The following is a 27931-nucleotide window of genomic DNA, read 5'->3' as shown; positions in this document are numbered from 1 at the left end:
GGTGAGGAAACACTGAGAACCAAAACCAGGGAGATGTCTGAAAATTGCTTCCTTCCTTTGAGCTTCAATTATGAATAAATGAATCAGTTCCTTACTTTCATTTTCAAAAGAGAATTTTTAAATTTACATCATCCAAAATCACACTGAAGCCACATTTCAGGTAAATACATTAAAAGTACTGTGAATTCGTGTGTTCATTTATAACTTATGTACAGTTCTTTAATGGAATAGTAAAAAAAATGCTCTCTTTTCTCACCACTGGGTTTCTGTCTTATTTTGATCATTATAATCTTGTAATGATGAGTCTATTCCTGTATTCACTGCTGACTTAAATTTTTGAAGAGAACCCTGGAAAAAAGGCCTATGTATTGTCCCACTGGTATCATCCTCTGGGCATTTCACTGGTTTAATAAGGGACATCTTAGTTTCCAGTTTCCATCTTGGTTTCCTGTCATGACTTTGCAGAGATGTGAATAGATAAAACAATGGCTTCAAAGACGTACTGTCCAGATGCCGATGGGAAACCAGGTATGGTGATTATCACAGTATTCTCACCTAGGCAATTAATGGTGGAGGTTGCCTTGTACATACTCCAACTAAACATGCATACATACCATACATACATACATACATACATACATACATACATACATACATGTGTATATACTTGTAACACAATGCTGTAGTCAAGCGACACCTGCATATTTAATATGCACTTGCTGGAGAAAACTTCATGCTTTCTATTGGGAGACTTTCAATCTGTGTATACTGGACTGTTGAAATGTAAATTAGTTTGCTGAAAACAATGAAGTTTAGAGACCTTTTATAGCTCAGTGTGCACTTACAGGATGAGATTATCTACAATGCATGCAAACCATTTAAAAAATACTCAATGTTTACCTTGCTCCTACCACCCATTTTTTTGCCCTTATATGCTACAAGGAATATGAGTTAGCATAGAAAACAGAGCTTAGCAATGCACAGTTTGGGGGAATTTGGGGAGTTGCAGGGGCTTGGTGAGAACAGTATAAGGGGGCTAAAATTCATGTGTGAGTCATTGGCTGCTGTTTGTTTTTCCTGCATAGTCCAACCTAAGTTAGATTAGTATTTAAGTGCATTTTCTATTTAGGTTCTAAGGTAGCGGTTCTCAACCTGTAGGTCGCGACCCCTTTGGGAGTCGAATGACCTTTTCACAAGGGTCACCTAAGACCATCGGAACTCTTTGTTGCTCTCTCTCTCTCGCACACAGACATGCGCGCACGCAGGGAAGTAGGAGGAGAAATGCAAATGTTAAAAAGGGGGAGTCTATATGTTTGTGTGGGGAGCGAGGGGGAGAAATTGGGTTCCAGTTATTGGGTTCCAAGCCAATCGGAGCCAAGGAGCGGAGTTTTGGCACGATGGAGCATTGGTTGGGGGTCACCACAACATGAGGAACTGTATTAAAGGGTTGCGGCATTAGGAAGGTTGAGAACCACTGGAGATTAGTTCGCAAATATGAAGACCATTTCATAATCTCATAAGTAACGGATATATTGGGAATAGCAACCATAGCTTTATTATCTTTAGTTTGGATAGAAAAATAGCCAACTATTGTAGTTGTTTGAAGAATGAGTTGCAAGAATTTGAGGTTGAATAATAAAGGGAATTGAAATACTATTTGTTCCTCTTTAACATTAGAATTGCCTCTGAAAGAAAAACCACACTTCTTTACAATTATTTTGCCTCTAGAATGATTATTTCACTGTTATAAAAAGTGAACTATAATTGTCATTTTTATTCAGGCTGATGTGAAGAGGTGGCATGAAACTTTAATGTAAATCTAATAATAGTAACTATGAAGAACACAACACTTTGACGTGGCTTTGCATATAAAAAGGGCTAGATTGGAATATTATTGCCTGAGTGTTTTTCCTGTTCAACATGTGGCCAAACTAAGAGTTTATTTTTACAGATACACCATTTCAGAAGAATGTTACATTAAATAAATACCAATTTAAAGAATGTGCTTTGATAACACAATTAGGTCTATGCCACAACCCATCCCTTAATGCGCAATTTAGCAATTAATGAACACCTTAATGCACACCTAATGCAAACCTTGTTAGCAATCTGGTATCAAATTAACAAAGTGATTTCCTTTTGTTATACCATATAATGCGAAAGTTTTAATTTTAAATTCTATTTGACTTCATCTAGGGCAGAATCAAATCCTTGTTTTGCAGATGCAGTTAGTTTTTTCCCCTTTCTCTTCTTTCCTCCAGGCAAAGAATCATGCAAAGCAGGGAATGAAAGAGGTGAAGAGTAAGTTGAAACACAAGGTATGTGGCAAAATTTGTACTTTCTTACCTTGCTTCTTGCTTCAGTTTGAAGTATATACCTTATGAATCCCACAAGATTTGTGTTTTTAATGACTTTTGAAATATGCTTAGCCCTTTGTTCAACAATGCATTTTTTATAACAAGCCCTCTGGCAACTCTCTGTCATTCTGTGCATCTACTTGAATAATCTCTTTATTGTTTGCATATTTATCATGAAAAAAACAGAAGTCTTCAAAGATCTATTAACAGGATGTATGTTTTCATAAAGCTGATTACTTTGATGTCACAATTGAAGCCTTTGCTTCTAGCTGAGAATTTAAGGCAAGCGACTTTTACCAGAGAAATATAATTCAGCAGGAATAGTTGTCTGTTTAGATTTCATTGGTCCAGTAAATGGTGGCATTATTTTAGCACCCTAAGCCTTCCAAGGGTGTGATTTAAAAGTATGAGAGGCATCGTATCAAGACTCCATATATTCAGTGTATTACATGTTTATCTCCAATATTCATTTTTAAATCAAGTAGTTTGAGCACTATTTCACTTTCTCCTCAGGTATCAAGGCTCAAATATATGAAAGGAATTTTGTTTTACTTGATAGCTTCATCATATTTTAAAAATATATGGTAATTGTTACTTCAGCATTTACATCTTTTAGGTGACAGTTTTTTTTAAATGATATGTATGTGTTTAACGTGATATAGAAATGTGTAGACACAAACGTTTTTCAGTCTTAATTTTCTCTGTAGGAAAGAGAAGATGGCTATGGAATTTCTAGCTCAGGTTTTTCACAATATGCTCCATTCTATACCTTTCATAATTCTCCAAGAGAGAACACAGAAAAAAGGCGACTTGCACAGGTAATTAAAAATGTTCTCCCTTTGGATGTTGGTAACAAACACAAGATATTTGTTAATCAAGATGGAGAATAATGTGCAACAGTAATAAGCATTGTGAACCCTCTATCGATCCTTGTTCCCTGACTCCTGCTTCTAAAACGTACAATGGGAAGCTGGCTTTCTCCAAAGCAAAGCATGTTTTAGCATTCTCTTTATTTACGCGAATGTATCTGGGTCTCACAAGAGTCAAATAGACAGTCTAGAAAATAAAAAGATAATAGTTTTAAAATTTGTCTACAATAAGTAGGCAAAAGTAACAGAGATGTTATAAAGCATTGTTGGAAACCTTCTCTCCTGTTTCTTCTGTTAATGCATTTAAAAATAAATATACTCTTTTGTAGCCATTGAGAAATGTTCTCAAAATTGCAAATTTACCCAGTGGTCCACCAAAGATTGCTTAACACACACACACACACACACACACACACAAACACAAACACACACACTGCCCAGTACGAGTCATTAGTAGGCTGCCTACCTCAAATGTATCCAAGCTGACATTCCCCTTATGAATAAAGGTGAATCAATTGTTTAATAATGGAGTTGGCTTTCAGAGTTCTGCAGCATGTAAATTTAAACAAACAAACAAATAAAAGAAACTGTAATGAAAATGTCATTTACCTAATTACTCTGTGCTTTTAAAGAAGTGTTTCCTCTTTAAAGGCTAGAGTCGTATTTGCCTAGGACGTGGAAGGTTGCCTTTACACCATTTCCAGAAAGTATCTATATTAAGGGTAATGCCTATGCAACATTACCAGGAATTTCTAAAATTTGGTAAACGTTGCATTTACGTATACATGTTGACAAAACTTATTTTAGTGTAATCTAAGTACTGAAAAAGAGAATCCTTCATTTTAAGAGATATGAGCATAAAAAAAATTGACCCTATGATTTTTGATAGTTGACGAATTTTGGAATAGCCCGCCTATATACAGTATAATCTGCCTGCCTGCCTGCCTGCCTGCCTGCCTGCCTGCCTTTCAGCCCTCTCTAAGCAGTTTACAGAGTCAGCATATCGCCCCCAACAACAATCCGGGTATAAACGGAAATGGAAAGTTGTATATTTTAAATATACAGCTGTCTTCTATAGACATAAGGAACAGTTTTTAGGTTTAATTTGGATTTTCACATGGGTTTATTTCTATATGTCCCTTATATCCATGAAAAGTTATTTATCTATTTTAGTTTTAGTTTAGTTTTAGTTTATTGACATTTATAGGCCGCCCTTTTCCCTAAGGGGACTCAGGGCGGCTTACAATCAATGGGAAGGGAGTGTAAGACAACACAAAAAAGAAAAAAAATGTGAATAATAAAAAAAAACTAAACCGATAAAACACAACATTCATTCAGCATTCGGGTGGGGCAAGGTTCGGATCTTATCCCCAGGCCTGACGGGCTAGCCAGATCTTGAGGGCTGTGCGGAAGGCCTGGACAGTGGTGAGGGTGCGAATCTCCACGGGGAGATCGTTCCAAAGCGTCGGAGCTGCAACCGAGAAGGCTCTCCTCCGCGTAGTCGCCAGTCGGCACTGACTGGCGGATGGAATTCGGAGGAGGCCTACTCTATGCGATCTGATGGGACGGAGGGAGGCAATTGGCAAAAGGCGGTCTCTCAGATAGTCAGATCCACTACCATGGAGGGCTTTGTGAATGGTGAGTAGCACCTTGAAGTGCACCCGGAGATCAACAGGTAGCCAGCGCAGCTCACGGAGGATCGGTGTTATGTGGGCGAACCGTGGCGCGCCCACGATCACTCGTGCGGCCGCATTCTGGACTAGCTGAAGTCGCTGGATGCTCTTCAAGGGCAGCCCCATGTAGAGCACATTGCAGTATTCCAGCCTGGAGATCACAAGGGCTCGAGTGACTGTTGTGAGGGCCTCCCGATTCAGGTAGGGCCGCAACTGGCGTACCAGGCGAACCTGGGCAAATGCCCCCCTGGTCTAAAAACTAAAAACTAAAACTAATCTATTTTCCAGTTTATTTCTGGCACTTCAATCATTAATTGTTTAATAATGGAACCCGGGCGTGCTACATTAATATTGCGAGCAAAATGCTTCCAGAATAAGATGGGTTGACATGGGAGTTGGTTGTGAACAATTTATAGATTAGAACAGTATATGCTAGACTAGCTAATAATCAGTAGATTGTACTGCTAAAGTAATGAGCTGTGATAATAGATCTGAAATAACATTGGTGAGCTTGAATTCCTTGATATGAATTTTGTATTGAAAAATGAAGTCTGGAAATCTCAAGTAGCTAGTTAAATGACCTGCTTATTCTATTGTATATATCAACTACTAATTAATGTATTTGTGTCACTTATCCTGATGTAGAATTCTATTCAGCCACATTTTAATTGTTCTAATGCAAAATTTACCTCTGTGGATTCTATAAAAGTACATCCTGTACATTTTTCTATGCAGTCCTGGCTCTGCAATTACATTTTAAGGCACAGCATATCTCCCTTTCATATTTGTTCAAATTAAATATATATTAGTAATTTAGGGCTGGTATGTTGCCCTTATAAAACAGTGCATAGAAACCAAACTCATCTTCCTGCTGGAAGATCGTATTAATGCTGTTTTTGACATTGTCATTAGTAATATTGTCGTTTTCCAGAGCTGAATATGAATATGCTTTCTACCCCAACAAATAATAGTTCGCCTGCCAGTCTGCTAATTAGTTTGGTTATTTCCTATTTTTTTGATGAGGTTTAAATAAATGTCAAGGGTTCAGACATGGAGATCTCCCAATTAGGCGCTGCATTTGTAAAGCCCAACCCCTTTGCTTTTGTGTGAAGATGACAGTTCCAACTGCAGCGTCAGCCTAACTGGGCTCCGGGGAGAGGCTCCTTCACTGCTTTTATTGAAAACAAGGCTGGTTTGGCCCAGTGAGAATATTGGCATCGGCCAGAGTGCAGATCAGTTGTTAACAATGAATATTTACTAATCTCTGTCACAGCCAAGATCAACTGCTTTTCCCCCCCTCCATTTCGCCCATTCAGCGCCAGAGCTCAAAAATCGGTGCATTAAAATATGCATGGATTTTACACATGCACATAAAATAGGCGTAAATAAACTGTATTGCCAAGGGTTTCATTGTACTAACTCCTCGATTGTACGTACACCAGATTGCTTCTACGTGCAACAGGGAAGAGATCCCACACCACGACAGCACAACTGATCTTCCCCTAAGAGGTTCTGAAAAGAATGATTCTATTTCTGTAAGACGTGAGCCAGCCTCCCCGTAGCTATTCTGGTCTCTCTGGTTGTGGGTGTGCAGAGGCGGGAGAGGGAGGATAAGGAGGAGCTGCGTTGCCAGTCAAAATTAACAGATGGATTGCCCTAAGCGAGGGAAAAGCCACCACGACCAAATCCAGTGAAAGCGGCAGGCTGAGGCTTTTTATGATTAATCCTTATTAAAATCTTGACGTGTATTTTACAGTTAACCCTTTCATCCCTTCGTGGCTAAATGATAATCCCTCTCCCCTTCACATTGCTAACTTAGATTGAACATAACGCTTTAAAAAATAAAAAAGGAAAGAGAGAGCAAATGGCTGGATTTTTCACATGTCAACTGTTTTCTCCCACTTTGCCTTTCCTCCCTCTTAATTTTTTACCTTCCTTTTTTAATGGAGCCTGTAGAAATGCCTCCGGTTGTAAAAAGATTATTTGAGTTTGGGATGATTTTCTTGAGTATCCATGGATGCCTCAGCTAGATGGATCTTTTAGAATACAGGTCTGTTTCCACAGCATTGCTTAAAAGTAAATATCTCAGGCAGAACAAAGGCAGATGTATTTGAGGTTTTGTGCTAGTTATCCTGAACATCATTTTGGCTATGGTTGTGACCCATTTTAAATGAAGCCTTTCATGTGTTAAAAAGATACTGGCTTATAAATCTCTGTCACACATTTGATAGCATCCTGTGCAACACTGCTAGAAACATATGTTGCAATGAAGAATTAGCTGTGCTTGTTTTTTTGTGAAATGTATGTATATGCATGGTTTGTAACTCAAAGTATACAGCTACTTATAAAACTTCTTTTTAAAAAAAATCCTTTTGTACAAAATACAGGTTTTTCAGAAATCTTAATTGCAAGTGAATTATTTTTCACAAATATCTTATATTGTATAGGCAATATAATTTGTTGCTGGAATATAGCTCCAGGGATGTTCATAAAGCTATGTAAAATATATGAACTTAAAATAAACGTGAAATATTCTTAGCAAAATCTACTTTGTGGTATAGAAGCCATCAAAAATGTGGTGGAATTACTTGTGTATCTATTTTTTTTTTCCGTACGGCTGCGCTGAATAAACATTTTCAGGTGGCACTTTTGAATTAATCATATGCATAATCAAATTATGGAATGTCTTTGAACCAATACAAACCCCTTGGCTTGGCAGCCCTGTGTGTTCATTGTCGCTGCTGTCTCACTGTGGTTGTGAGTCTCCTGTAGGCAGACAGGTTGACTGTTTCCCCTACAGAAGAGGGTCCCCTTTGTGCTTCCCCCACCCCATTCCCAACTCAGAGATGCGGTAGAGGTTGGGTCCTGTTCTATCTGTCAAGATGGAATTGACTGAGCAAATAGGCAACATTCAGCCCTATTGTGAACTGAAGGCTGCATGCAACAGATTCGAAGCAAAATTGAACATCCTTATTTTTCTGAAATGAAGAAATACCTTGCTTTGCACAGAATGAGATTCAGCCGAGCACGTGGAATCCTACCGGAGTTCAGGCACCCAGCATTCCTCTTTTTCCCCTCTTCTGGCCTTTTGCCGGAAATTCTACACAATGCCAGGGCACCATTGAGCTCTATCTAGCTATTTAAGTAACGTGAATAAAATATTGTATGTGACAGATGTCATGCAGAGTAACAGTTGAGCAGGGTTGAATCGGCAGTTTAGTACAGTCTGTTTTGGCTTAAGATTTCTCATAAAAAAAAGGTAAATTCAGTCAATTAGCACATTGTTTTAGACAAAAGAAAGCATAATCCATAGATGTGCTTGGCTCGGTTAGTTTTTGTTTGAAGAGACAATCTTTTGTCTTTCCTTGTCAATTATGATCCATCTATATTGCAGCCGGCATATCTTTTAATTAAAAATAGAAAACGCAGGCTGCACAAAACTACGAGACTGCCCTCTAGTGGTATAAATGACTTTTCAGGAAGGATGTAAAATAACTCTTCATACATACATACAGCCCTGAATCTGTAGGGAAGCAAAACGTTTTTTTAAAAAAAGCTCATAATAGTTTTTCAACAATTGCTTTCCCTCTTTATCTAGTACAGATGTTGATCCCATTCTAGGCTTTGCATCCTCCCCCCCCCCCCCAGTTGATGCAAACCTTCTCTTCTAACATAGGGATAGAAAGGAGTTGCTTTTTGATAAGCACAAGTGAAACGGCATCCTTTTAGTTGAGTGCCATAGTTGATGAGATTCATTGGTCCCTGGACATTGGAGTGTAAGAACCCCATATCAATAAATAATAGTGTTCTTCCTGACCACTTACATTTTTTAATTTTTTTTCTTTTAAAATAATATGGAATAGCTTGTTTGCCTGTTTATTACTATTACTTACTACTATTACCAAATAAGATTTCAAACTTTTAAGGGAGGTGGTAGCAAAAGGTGGCTTACAAGAGGACAGAGGTACTTTCTGTTCAAACCAATGCCAGGACATCATTTGATAGCCAACAGGGGAGGAGTAATACATGGACATCACATGAGGTGAGAGATGGGGGGGGTTTCTGCAGCAGTTGGGAAGTGGTTCCCCCCCCCCCCGGGTCTTTCTCGTGTGTTATTTCCATTTGATGGCTCACATGCCAACTTTATTTTATTTCAATTTTATGTGCATCTCTGTTGTACAGGATTTTGCAGCAGAGTCTTATTAGCATGATTTCTATGAGGTCATGAAAGAGTTTGAAGACAGTAATGGGATAACAAGCAGCAACTGATAAATGTTTTCAAAGATAGGGGAGAGGTGGAAAGTAGTAGTTAGTTTGTGTGTGTGTGTGTGTGTGTATAAAAAACATGCTGATTTTTTTTAAAAAAAAGACTGAATTCCATAAAATCGTGCATAAAATTATCTAAATTTTGTCATTTATGAATTTGTTTAAAAAAATTCAGCTGGTAATATGTTGGACCTATCATTAGTTATATTTAGAGTGGATAAAATGAAATCACCGTGATGGGTATGGGAATCATTTCTCACCCACTTGAAAGAAATAGCCTGAGTCTACCTCTTGACATTACCACCAAAAGAAGGAACAGATTCCAAGGATCCCTTGTAGTCTTTAAAAAACACCACTTCCATTTCTTCAAATACAATCACTGGGAGAAAGAGGCAGAAAATTCGAATGTGGGTTACAATATAATTAGAATTCGTATTTGATTTAAAACATAGCAGCTGCTAGGAGTCTTACATAATGTCTTACCTTTTCTACAATAAATCAGAAGTTTGTATATCCTTGTTATATCTGTTTAATTCTGCAGTCCAGTTTTCTGGGAAGAATTTGGATTCAAATTAACTGTAATAAACACAGGCATTATTGGATTTAATTGGATCTGCTTACAATATCATCAACTCCAATCCACTTTTCCAAAAGGTTTCCCAGTTCGGTATAAGAAATGAATATGTCAGTAACTTTCCACTTTTATGAATTAAGTCCACTAATGTCAATTTCTGCTTTTTTTTCTTATAAAAATAACATTTTAACAGGATTTCCTTTTATTTTAGCCAATTTTAGAAACGTAAGTTGTTTATAAATCAAAAGATAAATAACTCTAATTCTGTAGGAATAGTCCAATACTAATAAACACACTATTTTATCATAAAGATAAAACAAGCTAACTGCAGCCTTAATTTTTCCTCTACAGCAGTGATGGCTAACCGTTTTGTAAAGGCGTGCCAAAATTGTGTGCACGCGTGCTATCACGCATGCCAGACCCACAATGGAATCTGAACATGCGCCCCCTGCCTGCGCATGCGCTTCCACCCAAATGCAGTGGGGAGTTTTCACCCTCTCCAGGCTCCGGAGACTTTCCTGAAGCCCGGGGAAGGCAAAGACAGCCTCTCGTGGCCCTCCAGAAGGCTGAAAATCAGCTGGCCAATACGCGCATGTGTGCCGGAGCTGAGCTTTGGCATACCAGCCACGGTCTGTATTAGATACAGCTTGAATAATCTGAATTTAATGCTATACTAATGGGAATACAAAATGACTATGCTAAAAAAAACCCACCTATAATTAGTCCTAGGATCAATCCATGCTTTCACGTTACAAAAAATTCTTCTTTGGCAGTTGCAAAAACTTTATCCAGTTTTTGTTCCACGTCTTCTAAGATCACACATGTGACTAACAGTAAAACAAAATCTCACTATTAAAATCAACAATCAAAATGAATTCTATCCTTAAGTGTGGGAAAAAGAAGAATATTTTATTACTCTTCCAGAAGTTGTAACTGATTTGGATACTGACATTTTTGAAAGAACTGAACTCTACAATTGTGGGTTTTCTCCTTTTTCTACATAAAAAATGTGATAATTGTAATAATATGGCAATAGTTACCTATTTATAGTGGAAAAATCAATTTGTGGCATCCATTTGCCAAGCATCAAAGAAATGAAGACCTTGATAAACCATCTGTAGTTCTTAAAGCAAATGCTGTATTTTCTATTCCTGCTTAAGCAGAGAGAAGAGGTCTGGTTATTATTAGAATACTAATCAAGAAGGAAACAGAAGTCCACTTCTCTTCCGCTCTCCCCCTTCCTTTCCCAAAATTGGCAGGGGAGAAATGTACACATTTGAAAATAAGTAGAGACAGAAATTAAAAGGCTAAATATCTGCAAACAGCAGGGAACATCAATAAAATATTGCTATAAATAACTGACAAATGTTTCAGGTGTGCATTCAGTGTCTCTCCTTTTTGCATTTATTAAGCTTTGAGTGTCTTCTCCCTCCCCAATTTCTTATCATTTTATAAGAAAAATAACCTTTAACATTTGAGGCGCAGATTATCTGTAACTGATATCTATTGCATACTGTCTATTATATCGCTGAAGATAAGTGGCAGAAATCACCTCTCTCGCCCACATCTCAACTATGGCCTCTGCATACTGAAAACTGAGCTTAGCCAGAACATTTGTCTTTGATTTCATTTTCACTTTCATTAGTACTGAAAAGCACCTTAGTTTGTTTCCATGTGTTTTTAATTTCTTCCTTTAAACTTGGTCAGTTTTCACCCTGGATATTAGAAGAAATTGTGCAATACCTTTACACGACGATCGAGAAGCTCTGGGGACCTGCTCATTCACCCCACAAGCATAACTGAGGAGCAACTGGGATTTAGGAAGCGAAGGAGTTGTAAGCTGCTCCTTGAATACCTGAGTTAAAACATAAGAAAAAATGTTGGGAGGGGCAATTTGGGCCATCCAACGTCTGGCTGAATGCAAGAATCCAAATTATAATTTCCATGACAAATGACCATCTGCCTTGTGGTAGAAAGTATCCGGTGGAAGTGAATCCATTGCCTGTCTGAGTAATTGATTCTACTGTTTTACTACTTCTACCATTAGCATTTGTTTTTCAATCAGAATGTGCCCTTTTGTAACTTCCATCCATTACTCTGATATTTCATGGTTTTGGATAAGCGAAAAGTTTGATTGTGTCCTGACCCAAAGTCTGCTCTTCTGAAAAATAAACATTTCTCCAGTTTCTTCAACCTCACTTCACAGGACTTCTCTGGATCCCTCCCTGTTTATTTGAACCTTTCTTAAAATGCTTTGCCAGATATGGACCAATACTTAAAGGGAGGTCAGCCGAACACAGAATAAAGTGGACCTATTATGTTCACTGATCTGTAGCACTATATTTTTGTTGCTGTAGTCAAAATGTGCATTTACACTTTAGCTATGACACACTACTAAATTATATTCACTTTGATATCAATCACTCTTCCAATATCTTTTCCAGAAATACTGTTATCAAACTATCTTCCATCCCATACCATATTTGTGCATTTGACTTTTGCTTTTTAAGTGAAGAATTCTGCATTTGACTTCTGTTAAACGTCATAATATTATTCTCATCCCATTTCTCTAATGTAGCAAGATGAGTTTGAATTTTCTTCTAGGGTGCTGGCTTCCCCAGAAAGTGCACTATTTTAACATTAAGGGAAGCAAGCAAACCAGTTTAAAAAGAGTTTTTTAAACAGTTTTACCTAATTAAGCTGTAATTAATTTCTGATGTCTGTGGGAATAGCAAAGAAAATCTCCCAGTGATTGTCTAATCTGTTTTGGTTTTCTCTATAAATATTTATATAAAAATACAGATCTGCAAACATTCTATTGAAATGCCAAATCAATCTACAAAGAAGGTTCTCACTATGGCGGAAATGGAGCAATCCAATAATTCTAAATATTTTTCAGTTGGAGGCTCATTTAAGACCTTACTATAGGTATTTTTCTTCACAAAATGGCATGAAAGGTAGTAGAGGTAAATGGGTATATTAAAAAGATGGATTTATTTCCCATGAAGTACATGGTTGAATTGTTCTGAAACATTCTTTCTAGAATCTCTCAGACTTTCCCACTCTATGTAGCTTTGCCTTTTTTTCCTGGACAGGCAAACATTCTTCCAAAAATCCCATTGGGTTTAAGCCAGATCTCTCCCTTGTTTTGCAAAACCCTTTTATTGAGTTTGGGTGCTTTGCAGAAACAAAAGTCTGCACTAGGTGATGGAACCTGGATTGTAACATGCCAACTAACTGGAGTTTATCTACAATTAGAATGGGGGAAGTTCTTGCAAAAGTTGCTTTCTTTGGAAATATCTTCTATCCTGTATGCATTAGCATAGTGAACATTGGCCCACCACAATTTTCTATCGATATAATGAAGAAAATAAGTAAATGGTACCCCTGATGGAATTTAGTCACTTTGAACTGGATTATTTAATTATCCGTGTTTTCCCATCCTGCCTTATTTACACATTAAGTATTCATTGTTTTCAGAATTCATTCTTTAACAGTAGCCCCATGAGACAGTATCCTATTCTCCCAAATAGCACAGTGATGCTTTCTTTAAAGAAATACTGCCAGCATATTTTATCTTAGGTAAATTTAAGAGATAGCATCCTCAGGAGCAGAATGAATTAGGAAGAATTCATGATGCATATATATCAGCCTGAGCACTGTTATGGATAAAAGGAAAATAGTTTTAATAAGTAAGGATTGAAATTTTTTAGAGCTCGGTACTTCCACTGAGGTGTGTGTTTACATATACATGCGGTACTTAAGTGTTGGACCGATTCTGAATTTAAAAAGCGCATTGTCTTGTCAAAATACATATCTTGCGAGTGATTACTATAAGATTTCATTTTTTATAAATGATATGAATACAGGTAGTCCTTTGATTTACACCCATTCATTTTTGAAATTGCAACAGCATTGAAAAAAGTGACTTACGACTGTTTTTCACACTTCTGACTGTTACAACATATGGGGGGGGGACTCATGTTCAAAATTTGGACATTTGGAAATTAGCATGTATTCATGATGGTTGCAGTGTCTCGTGGTCATGTGATCACCTTTTGCAACCTGCTGATCAGCAAAGTCAATAGGGAAGCCACATTCACTTAATAACCATTTTACTAACTTAGCAGCTACAAGCAGTGCCAGAGATTCGCCATCACGGGCCTAAGCGTATTGCATTCTAAGCGTATTGCATTCTAACCGCGGTTCTATGATGAGAGATTGTAAAATGGGGCAAAGCTCCTTTAACTGTCTTGCTCAGCAATGGAATTTTTTGGCTCAATTGTAGTTGTAAATCAAGGATTACCTGCAGTCAACAACCTTTTAGGCTGCTTTAAGTGTTCAATTTTAAAAATTTGAAAGTTCAATTCTTAATTGTCTAAATATTTTGGAAGCCATTTTAACTATTTAACCAAAAAAAGTTTCATTCTTTTCTTGTTGTATCTCCTTCCTCCCCGCTCCCTCCCTCCCTCCCTCCCTCCCTCCCTCTCCCTCCTCACTCTTTCAAGATAAAAATTTTTTATCCCTTGGGGAAGGAGGGCATTGGAAGGAAATGATGTGGATATCATTCCAATTTAGGAAAGTTCAACAAGAGTATTACATGCCTCCCTTCAGTCATTGGTCACAATGTACATCATGATCAATAGTATTTCATTTTCTGATACTGCATATCTACATTTCTTTTAATATGGAATTTTGAATGTATTTTGTGTGCTCCTTTTCATAGTTGGAAATGTGAATGAATCTAATCTTGGTAGTAAACCTGCTGGAACCCTACGGTTGGTAGCCTCTGTCAGTGGATTAGAACTCCTGGGCCGTCTTGCTTGGAAACAGGGCGGTCTGGATCTTGGCCCGCTGTGTGAAGATTGACCATGAATTCCAACCTCTCCACAACTAAAATGAATGTTTCCCTTTTCAGACGCGCTTTGGGGATGTCCCAACCAATAGGCCTCATAATGACTCAGCCTTGGAAGAAGATGCTGATGATGAACTAGACCCAGGAAGCAAGTAAGATATTTGGGGTGTGATCTGAGCTTTGGGGGTTCGTGGACAGAATTCTACCCCCAGGACCAGGGGTGGAGAATTTTCGGGAGAATTCTGAAGAACCAACAAAGCAAATATGGCACAGTTGGTGGGAAACTTTGGATTACTCTTGAGTGCCACTCAGAGGCAAGGCAGACAGAAGAATCCTCAGCAGTAACTTAAATTATGGAGAAAACAGAACAAATAATGGGAAGCGAAAAACAGAACTTGATAGTGAATGCTGCTTCTTGTGAAAAGGAAGAAAATAAATAAAGTATAGGGAGCCCTTTATTGACAATCACAGTTGGGAACCGAGGTGGCGCAGTGGTTAGGGTGCAATACTGCAGGCCACTTCAGCTGACTGCTATCTGCAGTTCAGCGGTTCTAATCTCACCGGCTCAAGGTTGACTCAGCCTTCCATCCTTCCGAGGTGGGTAAAATGAGGACCCGGATTGTTGTTAGGGGCAATATGCTGACTCTGTAAACCGCTTAGAGAGGGCTGAAAGCCCTACGAAGCGGTATATAAGTCTAACTGCTATTGCTATTGCTAACAAAATTTCCATGGTTAGGCAAGAAGATTGTTAAGTGAGTTGTGCCTAATTTTATGACCATTTTACCGGGATTGTTAAGGAAATTATCACGGTTGTTAAGTGGGGCCATGGAGTTGTTAAACAAACCCAGCTTCCTCCATTGACTTTGCTTGCCCGAAGCTGCCTAGGAAGGGAGCAAGCGGCTATCACATGACTTTGGGATACCGCAACTACCATAAATGCATTCTGGTTGCTAAACACCCACATTTTCATCATGTGGCCATGGAAATGCTGTGATGATTGTGAGATGGCTGTTTAGAAGTCACTTTTTTCAGTACCATTGTAACTTTGATCAGTCACTAAATGAATGGTTGTAAGTCAGGGATTGCCTGTATTGAAAGTGTTGATTAACTTGCAGCTGGGATAGAAGGTAGAGAAAGTAACAGATGGACTGAAGGATAAAGTGGAACAATGTGATTTATACAGGAAAAAACAATGTACAGGCACTCCGTCAGCCAGCAATTCAAAACCTGTATCCAAGGGCATATTTTTTGGGGAAAAAAACCACCTTGCTATAATTGTGTGGGTAGGTGGGTGTTTGCGCACGCACACACACAATTATAGCAGGTTTTTTGTATATATGTATGTATATATATATATATATATATATATATATATATATATATATATATATATATATATATATATCCCTGAATGCAACAACATACTGAAAGAAGGCTTTCCACTGCATCTGTATACGATTTCCTGATTAGTGCTATTTCTGCTGTTCCTGTATGTCTGCACCAGGTGTACTCAGATGCAATCCTATATACCAACCTTAGTCAGTTTGGCTCTCTCCAGATGTGTGGATTTTAAATCCAGCTTATCAGTTAGTGGTCGTACTGCTTTGGGAAGCGAAGTGCACACATCTGGAAGGGCACCCAGGTTGAAACATACAGCTGTATATTTTTACGCCTGAATATTGACTCAATGAAGTCAGAATATTGCTCTCAAGGCCATATTCTGTAGAAGTCCCCAACACCTTAGAAAACGCTCCCTCTGCACGGCTACTGCTTGGCATTTTTCAAATGATGAATTATAAAGGAACACCAGCAGTTCAAAAAGAAGCAAAGGTCACATACCTTTCAAGTCTGGGCCACCTATTAAAATTAAAACTATATTTGGTAATAATGTAGTAGGCCTTCGGTTCTTAAATTCAGAGCAAAGTACATTTCAGCTATCAAAAGCTTAGGAAATAATAAAGAGAGATCATACTGAAATCAATCCCATCCACGTGGATTTGAAAATCCTGTCAAACAGGACTTGCAAATGAAAGGTCTTGAAAGAGCCCATTCTTGATCTGTTTGCCAAAGTGAGGTTTCCACACACAAAAAGCCCTTCACACTAAGGCATCGTCACAAGGCATTACAGGCAGGCATTTTTTTAAAAAAAAATCTCCCTGCAACATTTCCTTGTTTTCCATCCCAACCTGGGGACAAAAATGGGCATAATTTACCTCCCCCCCCTCCTAGGTTACTGGAAAAGAGAATTTCACAAGTGGCTCTTTCTCACGGCTGCTGGCCAAAGCCACAGAGCTAAATAATTATGTGTTTTTTCTCATAACAAATGCAAGGACTATGAGGCTTATTTTGCCAAAAGAGATCTTTGTAATAACTGTCAGCTGAAGCTTCACGAACATTTAGATTCATTGTCATGGTCATAAACTACCACGGTAGTGAAAAGACTTTACATTTTTCTTTAGGTTGTCATCGGAAGACAGTGAGGAAACATCTTACTATTTATATGACAGTGATGACTCTGGGGAATTAGCCAAAACGTCTGTTCCTCCTGGAGAAATGGATCTGCTGGGGGAGATTTTGGATACCCTCAGTACACATAGTTCCGATCAAGGGAAACTCTCGGGGGCAAAAAGCTTGGACTTTTTTCGATCGATGGATGACATTGACTACAAGTCAAAGGTTAGTTGTTTTATCTTGTCTCTATCTTAAATCTGAAATAACTTCTATATAGCGTTGGCTTCTATGGCTGGTATAACTTTCTGATTTTTTTTTACCCTTTCTGCTCTCTAACCCTTTATAAGCCACTTATTGTTAATCAACAGGTCAAAATTTATATATATAAAATATTCAAGCAAAGCTATCTAGTATAAATCAGCTGATCATCCTTTTTATCTAAATTCATGACTCATTCTGATATGATATATTTGATAAATATAATTGTATTCCTTTAAACATTACAAGAGTTACATTGTGTGTAAACGCTGCTTATAGATAGTTAAGAGAATATCAATTATTGTAAATGTATAAGGAAATATTACTAGATCATTATTAATGCGTAGATAACTGCAGGACATTACACACCCACCAGTGGTGGGTTTCAAACAATTTTGGAAGCTCTTCTGTAGGTGTGGCCTGCTTTCCGGGTCCACTGGTGGAACCTCTTCTAACCGGTTCGGTAGATTTGACCAACCGGTTCTACCGAACTTGTGTGAACTGGTAGGAACCCTCCTCTGGTCCTTACAGAATTACTGTTTTCTAAGATTCTCAATCTTAGAAAACTTATGGGGAGGGTTGGTTCTATTTATGCATTGTGTAAATGCTGTGTATCTCTCTCTGGAGATTCTCAGCCATCCAGGTCAGTCAGGATTGTCCTAAAGGTGATTTTTCAAGAGGCAACTGGACTTTCTGGCTTTTTTGTTTTTTGAAGATGTTTTTCATCTTCAGCTCTTTTGCAATTGACATGGTGATTTTGTTGAAGTCAATAGTGTTTAAATGGTGCTCCTGATACTTTGGGGCTGCACACAAGGTGTCTATTACTATTAGTATTATCTTTGCTTTCTATTGTCATAGTTATGCTACTTCCGTTCTGCTCTCTCCAGTTATTGCAATGTCTACTATCCAGACTTTTTCCCCTCTTTCTTTCCTAATGATAATTCTTATGACAGGGGTCTTGTGTGGCAGGTGCTTCTCTGTTTGAATTCTAAAGTTGCAGAATGCAACTTTAGCTTCTGCATTTTCTGCTGTCTTCCGTTTGGTGATCCCACCAGTTCTTGCTTGCAAAGAAGTGATATTTCCTGCGGATGTTTCAATACACCATTGCTGCTACTTTGTCCTGCTATTGTTAATAGTCAGTCTGTAGGATCTTCTTGCGGTTCACTGTTTCTTCAGCTCTTTGCTTTCATGATGCCGTTTTCTCAGTTCTGGTTTTGCATGCATCTGTTCTTCAGGTTGGTCTTGTGCTGCCAGAATTAGTCCCTCTGTCTGTTTCTTCCACACTCCTTTTCTTGGCCACTGACAGATCTTATTATCTCTTTTGCCTGCTTGGCCATGTAATACTTTGCCTTCCCATATCTCTCTTCTTCATTTGGTCTTTCTTATAGGCCAGTTGACTTGGTATTTGATAAGTCTTCATGGTATTCTAGCTTCAGGACTTCTTTACTGTCCTTCAGATATTCTTCCAGTACCGTTTCTTCTTCTTCTTCAACTATCTGGTGTTCTTGCAACATTCCATACCCATATAGGTTCCTTGGTAAATACCGTTTGTCAACATCACTGCATGGTTGAAGGACTATGATTCATTGTCACTGTTTTTCTGATTGATTGATAGATTTTCTTTGCTGCCCATCTTGCTTCTAGTTCAGATTGACACTTGTCCATTGTTCCAGCTGCATATCTAATGACTGGAATTGTCCAGATATTAATCTCCTTGATGGTATTTTCACCACTGAGCTTGGACTTTTAAGTTCTTCATCACTCTTCTGAAGTATCCACTACTAATCATCTTCTTGACTTCAGTGTATTTGATCTTTTCAGCTTGAGGGATTCCCAGGTATTTATACTGATATTCATTCACTCTTGGGTGTTATTTCCATAGGGAATATTGATTCATTCGGTTTTCATTGTTTCTTCCCTGTTGATGGTAAGGATGGCACAATTGCTTGGTTCACATTCATCATAGACTCTTGGCTGTACATTCGGACAATGTTGAGCAACAATTCCATTTCAGGTGTTGTTTTTCCATACAGCTTCAGATTGTTTGTGTAAAGGAGGTAGGATAGTCTGGCAGATGTTTTTCCATGTTTGATAGCCATGGCCTGACCTGTTGACAGAGCAATCAATGACAAACAGTAGTGGTGTCAATGAGTCTCCTTGAAAGATTCCTTTCATAATAGGAACCTCTCCCAGTCTGTCACCATTGAACAGCAATTGTCTCTTCCACTGTGCCATTGAACTTTGCACAGGGTTTCTGGTGTTTCTACTGATTCCTGTTATTTCTAGGGACGTCTGTCTGTCTGTCAAACTTTCACATTTCTGTACTTTCCATTTCCTTCCAATCAGGTGGCAGGAAGTTGAATGCCTTCTTGTAATCTATCCAAGCTATTCAAATTGGTCTTCCTTCTCTTAAAGTTTTCCAAAATCATCTTGTCAATTGGAAGCTGATCTTTTCTTAGATCAGCCGAGGTGGTGCAGTGGTTAAATGCAGCACTGCAGGCTACTGCTAGATCAGCAGTTCAGCGGTTCAAATCTCACCGGCTCAAGGTTGACTCAGCCTTCCATCCTTCCGAGGTGGGTGAAATGAGGACCCAGACTGTGGGGGCGATATGCTGACTCTGTAAACCGCTTAGAGAGGGCTGAAAGCCCTATGTAGCGGTATATAAGTCGAACTGCTATTGCTATTGCTATTCTTTCTGCTGTGATCTCTATGATCTAATCCACAGGTGTCAAACTTGATTGCATCACATGACGTATTGTGATTTATCATGGCATTTTTTGCCCTTGCAGAACCTGGGTGGGCGTGGCCTGTGTATGACATATCCGGCCCATGGGCCGCCTGATCTAATCTGACCAAAATACTGTGATTAAAGATAAAGAGAGCCTCTGAATTTTACAACATTAAGAATTGTCTTCATTTCAGTTCTTTATGATCTAGAAATGGGTGCCAAACTCATGGCGTCATGTTGTTGTCACGTGACGTATCATGACTTTCCCCCCCCCTTTCACTAAAATGGGGGGCAGGTGGCGGCCAGAGCATGACGTATCCAGCCCTTGCGCCATTAGTTTGACACCTCTGACCTACAATATCTTTACATCCTGAAACTGAATTAAATTTAAAACTTCTGTAAGGAAATAAATGTTACATAATTTATTCTTGATCCACTCATTTGAATAAAAACATCTTAATTAAGATGTTTTAAAATTCATGTAATTTTGTATGCTGTTTTTTATGTTTAAAAATACAATGAAGTTGTTATTTAGAGGTACCAAGTGGAAGAATTCTGATAGGTTGCACATTCCCTTTTTTATTTCAGAATAAATCCAACACTCCAAGTGAGAGTAATCTTGCCCTACTCTGTAGTGGTTGGAATCAGCGACAAGATGACAGCCATCTCACTGAGAAGAAGCTTCCTCAATCACCCAGGAAACCTGCTCCTTCTGGCGGTGGTAGAGAATCTGTTTTTGTGCTAAATAAAGAAAAACCCAACCTCACCTCCAGTGCTGATGACTTGACCTCGCCTAATAATCATCCAAGATCTCCAGATTCACCCCAAGAAACTGTGCAGGGACTTTCTCTGCAAACTTTGCAACTGAAGAGTAAGTGGAACGAAACACTAAGCAGGACCTCTACAGATGAGAATTCACCAAGCTTGAGTCCCAATCCATCTTTCCTTGTTCCATGGGAGAGAGAAGCCCAAGATGGAAATGGAATTCTTGAAGAAGGTGGGCTTCTTGAAGAAGTGGTGTCCTTATGTAAACTGACTTCCGCTTTCAGTCAAGGTTTAAACATTTCAGGGGACGGGTTTTCCAACAGCAGTGGGAATCAAACGTAAGGAATATTATTTATTGAGGAGTTACATGCGTGGTAAACGACTAAAGGAAAACAACTCAGGATATCATAATAAAGGAAATAAGAGATCTTCAGGTTTTTTAATCTTTAGTTTTAGTTGGCCTTACTTTGTGTTTTTATCCTTTTATTTTCAGCCTATCTCCTTTGAATATATGTGCTCCACTTCAGTTCACAATGTAAGCTTGCATTTGGGACGGGGCTGTATAAGAGAATCAGTTTGGTCTAGTGCAGTGTTTCTCAACCTTGGCTACTTGAAGATGTCTGGACTTCAACTCCATCACTGGCTGGGGAATTCTGGGAGTTGAAGTCCAGACATCTTCAAGTAGCCAAGGTTGAGAAACACTGGGCTAGTGGTTAAGGCACCAGACTAGAAATCAGGAGACTGAGGACTAGTCCCTCCTTAGCCATGAAAGCCAGCTAGGGGACTTTCGACCATAGCCATTCTCTTTCTCAGCCCCATCCACCTCACAAGGTTGTTGTTGTTGTTGTTGTGGGGCAATAAGAGGAGGAAGGAGTATTAGGTATGTTGTTGAGTTATTTATAAAGGATTAAAAAAAAATCTAAAAAGAAAATGTGTTTACAAAACATGTTTAGCATGCAATCAGTTACAGCTTCACTCTGGGCATTTCCAGTTGTATTTCCAGCTGCCATGTATAAAAACCTGAAAATCACTGCCAGGCAGTATATGCAATACTGACTTCAGATAACATACCCTCTTAACTAAAGCATTCTAGAATCATGGTACTAGCTTGAATTCACATTTAAGCCACAGCTGGTCTGTGTCATGAAACAGTTTTTAATAATTTCCTTTCCCAATATGCAAAAAGAAATGCATCAGGCAGAGACATTTATCCTTCTGTAACAGAAACCAAGAAATGTAGCATGACTACTCTGGAACTTAATACGTCATCTGAAGGCCTTAAACTGAGAAGGGCAGATTTAAATACCTTCAGGCTGAACTGTAAATACTTGGGGGGGGGGGGGGGGGGAAGCCACCGTTATTTCATAGCTGCAAATGTGCTTGAGTAAAAAGAAATGCAGACCATTTACCAAACAATGGAACTCCTACGTTTACAGATGATCACCAGTGTAATATTGTTTATGCAGTGATTTCAGTAAACTTCTGAGAACTTTGTTAATGTCCTGACATTGCCAAGTACTACCCATCAGTAAGATGAGAATTCTAATATGTGTTTGTGCCACTTGAAATAGCACCAGTTGATAATGATTGCTTGGAATTTATTACAAATATATGGTTTTTAATTTTTAACAGACGATGCCCATGTCTTCCAGACTCTGAAAAATGGTACTGTATATATATAAATATATATTGATTGATGACCATTGATAATGGTTAAATGCAGCAAAAGTTTACAACTGCTTTCAGAACTTATTCAATGAATATATTTTACATTTTGGTTTTCTTGAAATACATATTTTAACCCCAGTTGGAATTTTAATGGAATGAACCTTGAAAGATGTAATATTTTTAATTGAAAATAATCTGTTCTTCTGGAGATCATGCCTCTTTACAGGTAAGTTTTAACATGTTTGTAAAGTCATTGGGTTGTTGTTAAGTGTGCGGCTTAATCAAATTCTATACTTTTACTTTTTTAAACACAAAGGAACAATTGCAAAAGAGAAATACATTAGACTCATGATGCAATCTTTTTTGGCTATAAGCAAATGAGTCAAAGAATCACCACAATTCTAGTATTTAGGTTCAATTTGTGAAGAGGATGATATCCATCTATTACAATATCTCTACCAATCACTTGGTCATCTGGTGTATGTATGTATGTATGTATGTATGTATGTATATACGTACGTACGTACGTACACACACACATCACTGTTTAAAAGCTCCTTCAAATTTGTCACTAGATCAAATATTTTGGAAATTGTCAGAAGTGGTTTCTAGAGATATGTATAAAACAGCTGACAGACATTTAGGTCCTATAGAAGAGGGGTCCCCAGCCTTTCAGCTGGCGGTCCAGCGGTGGGAGAGAGGAAATGGTTCTGTGTGAGGGGCTTCACGTGCATGCAAGTGCACACAGCTCCATTTGTGCAAGCTCACACAAATGGAGCTTCGCACATCTGCCCACCCCTCATGCAAATGGAGCTTCGTCCGCATGCATAAGCCCACCACTCACTCAAGAGGAGCTGCATGTGAGTCGGGAGCCCTGCTTTAGAAAGATGAATGTAGAATGTTCTTTTCCCCCCCCAGCACCTATTTTTTAGAATGTAAGGTTCTTTCTCTATTGTACTGTAGCATTTAATCATTCTCGAAGTCTAAAGTTTATCCAAAACATGTTTCACTGTGTCGTATACAAGTTTCATTTTTAAAAAGAAGAAAAACTATGCATATGCAAACTTTCCACAGCAATTATAAAGTGCTTCTTCTTCTTCTTTTAAAAAGGTTAAATCCTGCATGGATATCTCTATGAATCTCACACAACGAGGTTATGGGGGGGGGGGGGGGTGAGAGTGAAAAAGCTTTATCTAATAAAGTTCACAGATTTTCAGTGACTTTCATGGTTAGTGAATGTGATTTGGGATTCCATCTATATGGAATTCTCTCATGGTGAAAGTATGTATTGATGAGTCGTCTTCATGAGCTTTTTGAAAGATAACTTTCTTTGGTCCTTGAACTTCCTCCTATGCCAGATTTTATTATAGTTGTCATTTTTTCCAAGGGTAACAATTGTGCCTTAAAAATGTGTACTGCAATACTTGTCAACTCTTTTTTATTATTAACAAAAGGACGGAGTATTTCCGAAGGATCAGAGTAGCAGTTTCTAAAACTTTCAGCTAGCAACTATTCTCTTTGCCACCAGTTATTGTTTCAAAATTATCTGTATGGGCCACAAAAGTAATATTTCTATAGTGACAGAAATATTACAGTTCCCATATATGGCTGATTTAACCTAGTTTGTATTCAGTGTTTGGAGGAAATTTAAATTACTGTTTTTAATATGGTGAGTTTTTAAAAAAATATTTTTAAAAATATTTCTCAGGAATCCCAGCAATTATTTCTATTGATCATGTGATTCTTTCTATAAAATATTGGATTATTTACTGAAATTTAGCTTATTATTCAATACCATAAGTCTGTCTAGAATTCAAATGAAGAGCCGAGTGTGTTTGGGGCCTCAGCTCCCATCACACCAGCCGGCAAAGGAGGTTGCAGTTCATAACATCTGGAAGGCAATAAATGGCTTATTCCTATTTAGAACAAATAATATATTCTTCAGTCAGGTGATTAGTTGGCTATTTAAATTTACTTTTAATGGATGATATAAAATTACTGTTAGTTGCTTTATACCCACCGTGGATTTTATCAGATATGCAAAGGGAAATCTGTTTAGATCTTTATCTTATCCCCGAATCAAAAGGCCCCAGCAGCATGTGAATAATTGTGCCAACAGCTTTCCTTAAAGTCTTTTTCCAAGAATGGAAAATATTATTTTGAAAAATCAACTACTTCAGTTCAGAGTTGATTATGCATCTAATGGATGAGAGATTGCTTGCTGCCACTTTCCAAACCCTCAGATAGAAATTAAAATTGCTTAAACTAGAAAGATATTTGTGTTGAGGTACCTCTATGCCCCGAGAATTACATGGAATAATGTGTTGTAATGAGACCCACTTTGATGAATAGTAGAATAGTGAAAAAGGCAGTAGTTTTTTTAGACTGACTTTTTAAATATTTCCCTAGCATTTCAAAAAGTGATATTACTACTTTTTGATTGTTGTGAGTTAGGTTAACAAAAACTGTCAGTATAGGCTGACTTTGCTCTCAAAGATGTCAACAGTGATTTTCCAATTGATTGAATAGATGGCTTGCACTGATGAGCACCTTTGAAAAGGTTAATTTTCACAGCTAGACTAGATAAATCCATCAAAAGATCTGTAACATTGTTTCAGCCTCTTCAGCCTCTTCATCCTGCCCATCGTCTACTGGTATATTTTGTAGGCTGTATTGAGCAGAGAACCAAAAATAGTAATGTTAGTTGCCATTTGGGTGAGAAGCGTGAGTCCATTTCTGTTATCTCTTCCTAATATTAGTAATTTCATAACTGAGTCCAGGCTCCTACTTAGCTAAGGAATTAGAAAAGCATTTATGTCATTGGAAGCTTTTTCTTATGTATCTTTGCTTCAATATAGCCACAGTGTAGATGCCACTGGTAACCTGAAACTTGTGTGCTGTGATAGAATGTAATTTTGAAGTCAGCCTTTTCAATAAGAGGCATAAACCTTTTTAAAAACCCTTTAAGAAAAATCAAACTTAACAAAATTGCCAAACCTCACATGGGTTCAGCATTCTTATCCCTACACATTCTTCTGTGTGAAGATGTTACCATTTTTTTCATATTGGGGTTTTGTGGGCACCATTTAAGGGTGCCCTGCTGCCAATCCTTGGTATAATTCAAGGAGAAAAAGGATGTGTGACTGTCCTCCTAATTTGTTACTCTAGGAATTGTAAGGACTACAGCATACATCCATGATGGCTGGGGATGGTCAGAGTCGTATTCCCTTGTATCTGGAGGACACAGCCTTGAGGAGAGCTAGATCGGGGTTTAATTCACAAACATTGGTTGGCTTTGTTAGGTGTACTGTTCAGTTTGTCCAAAGAAAAGTCAACAATTTTAAAGCTATCACCTTCTAGACAACAATAAACCCTGTTCTGAATTCAAGAAAAACATCACTGCCAAGCTCCTGAAACTCACACCTGCAGGAGTGTGAGTTCCTCTTCATTTAATATAATTTGGTGTTAATAGGAGCCATTTCTTTTCCTCTTCAAGCAAAACAAAGGCTGAAGTTTTCATGCCTTACATGAACTTAAAAAGACATCTGTCCATGAAAGAAAGTCCCAGTGGTGCTTCCTTGTGCCCGAGGTCTCATAACTCTTTCAATCCGGGAATAAGAGTTAAGTTGTGTAATTATTCCCTCTTCTCCACTTATTTCAATAGCTTCATGCAAGGCATCATCTTGCTGAATTGTGTTGCCAAGAGTTGAATGTGTCTGGTGCCATCCAACCATCCTTAACCACACTCTGTATCTGCTGCCGATATTCTCTCATCCTTTTATCTTATAGCGGTGTTGCTTCTGTGTAAGGGATCCAACTAAGTAAATGTGCTTAAGGGCCTCTTTTATATCCAGTATCACAAAATTTCTGAGCAATAGACCCAAAGTTTTTTTTTCAAAAGGTAACTGGACTTTGTTTTGGGAAAAACTGGGAAAAATAAGTACAGTTGACTTTTGAAAAAGCTCTTTTGGGACAACCATGACATGGATGACTGAGAATCTCCATAAATACTGAGCAATAGGAATTCAAATTATCCAAAACGATAGTTTGATGTTCTCAAGAATCTGAAATAATGCTTCAGGAAAAAACATTATTTTAATGTTACGTGTTTGCTACTTACTGACATTGGGGGAGGCTTAGTAGAAATATAGGTCCTGCTATTAACTGCACCATATGTAGCAAGGCATGAAGAATCAGTATTAATGGGAGGAGAGAAGAGAGAGAAGTTAGTGTAAACTTTCAAACTGAAACACTGATCCTTTTAAGTGGCTTCTCTCAGTTCTGCCTTCTTCCCATCTCAGATGTAAGTAAAGCATCACCTAGGATGTGGGAAAGTGCTGGAATTAAAGAAAAGTGTTTAATTTTGTGCAATATTTTTCCTTATATTTGTCTGTGTGCATGTATGTATTTTGACAATTAGAAGCACCTGTTGCTTTCTCCGTAGGTCTTTGAGATTGCTTCTCACTCTAGTATGTTTCTAGTTTTGTTTCACAATTGTGTTAAATTGTCTGTAGCATCTCATTACAGTTGTATAGTAAAAAGACGTACATTACATTGTCAGTGGGCAAATAGCTTTTAGTCGATTGAATTTGAATAGGGACATCCTATTATTGTGTTATAATACAAATCTAAAATTTTGCCAGTAATTTAGTAGACCTCAGAAGCTTATAGCTAGAAATACCTGTATTGCCCACATTACTTTCTAAATACACAACCGAGAGAGATTTTCTGTTAATTTACTTGTAATTGCTGATCCTGTTGCTTCACTGTTCCTTCACCATGCAAATAAATAGCTGCTTCTTGCAATTGATACCAGATGGCAATGAATGGTCAATATGTATATTTTTTATGATCCAGGGTATGACATCCTGGTTGTGATAAATAATTTCTTGTTTCAATACGTGTTGCCCTTACATTTGGATTGTTTATTTGGTTAACTGTTGTGTATTTCTTGTATATATTTTCTTCCCGTGGCTAAACGTTGATCAAGAACTACTTTGAATTGACTTACTTGAGTTAATTGAAGCACTGTGTAATCTAGTCCCTGATTGCAAGTAGCAGATAAGCACTGTTGTGAATTTAGTGTTACATACACATTCCTCGTATTGTAATAGTTGTGGTCCAAGAGTGTACTTTATTTATGTTACGGTGTGTACATAATTTCATTAATGCAGCACAATTATATATTTATGACAATTTTCTTGAAGAAGAGAATACAGGAAATATTCATCTGAACAGAGCAAATAATTCAGTGCCTGGTTTATTATAAAAAATTTCTCAGAGTTGCAGAAATCGTTTTTGAAATTATGTTATGAATGCTGCAAAACTAAGCAACAAAATCCAGGATGATTGCCCCAGAATGGGTTTCTACTTCTCTTCTACCAATATAAAAAGAGCCGAGGTGGCGCAGTGGTTAAATACAGCACTGCAGGCCACTTCAGCTGACTGTTATCTGCAGTTCAGCGG

General features: G+C 38.0%; 1 protein-coding gene across 2 annotated transcripts in view; it reads left to right on the top strand.

The window, feature by feature from the left end:
- Positions 1–21439, top strand: part of DENND1B (DENN domain containing 1B) — a 159114-nt gene extending 137675 nt beyond the window's left edge. The window contains exons 18-22 of one of the 2 annotated variants that reach the window (XM_032218347.1): positions 2262–2318; positions 3065–3175; positions 14658–14746; positions 17054–17270; positions 20621–21439. In XM_032218347.1, coding sequence (XP_032074238.1) covers positions 2262–2318; positions 3065–3175; positions 14658–14746; positions 17054–17270; positions 20621–21139 — 993 coding nt within the window. In that variant the 3' untranslated portion in view covers positions 21140–21439. The remainder of the gene's footprint in view (positions 1–2261; positions 2319–3064; positions 3176–14657; positions 14747–17053; positions 17271–20620) is intronic. The other variant, XM_032218349.1, reaches the window with a different exon arrangement.
- The last annotated feature ends 6492 nt before the right edge of the window (positions 21440–27931 follow it).

The sequence above is a fragment of the Thamnophis elegans genome, chromosome 5, assembly GCF_009769535.1.
Source record: "Thamnophis elegans isolate rThaEle1 chromosome 5, rThaEle1.pri, whole genome shotgun sequence".
Lineage (NCBI taxonomy): Eukaryota > Metazoa > Chordata > Lepidosauria > Squamata > Colubridae > Thamnophis > Thamnophis elegans.
The sequence above is the reverse complement of the archived record's forward strand: the minus strand, read 5'-3'. Positions and strand labels throughout refer to the sequence as shown.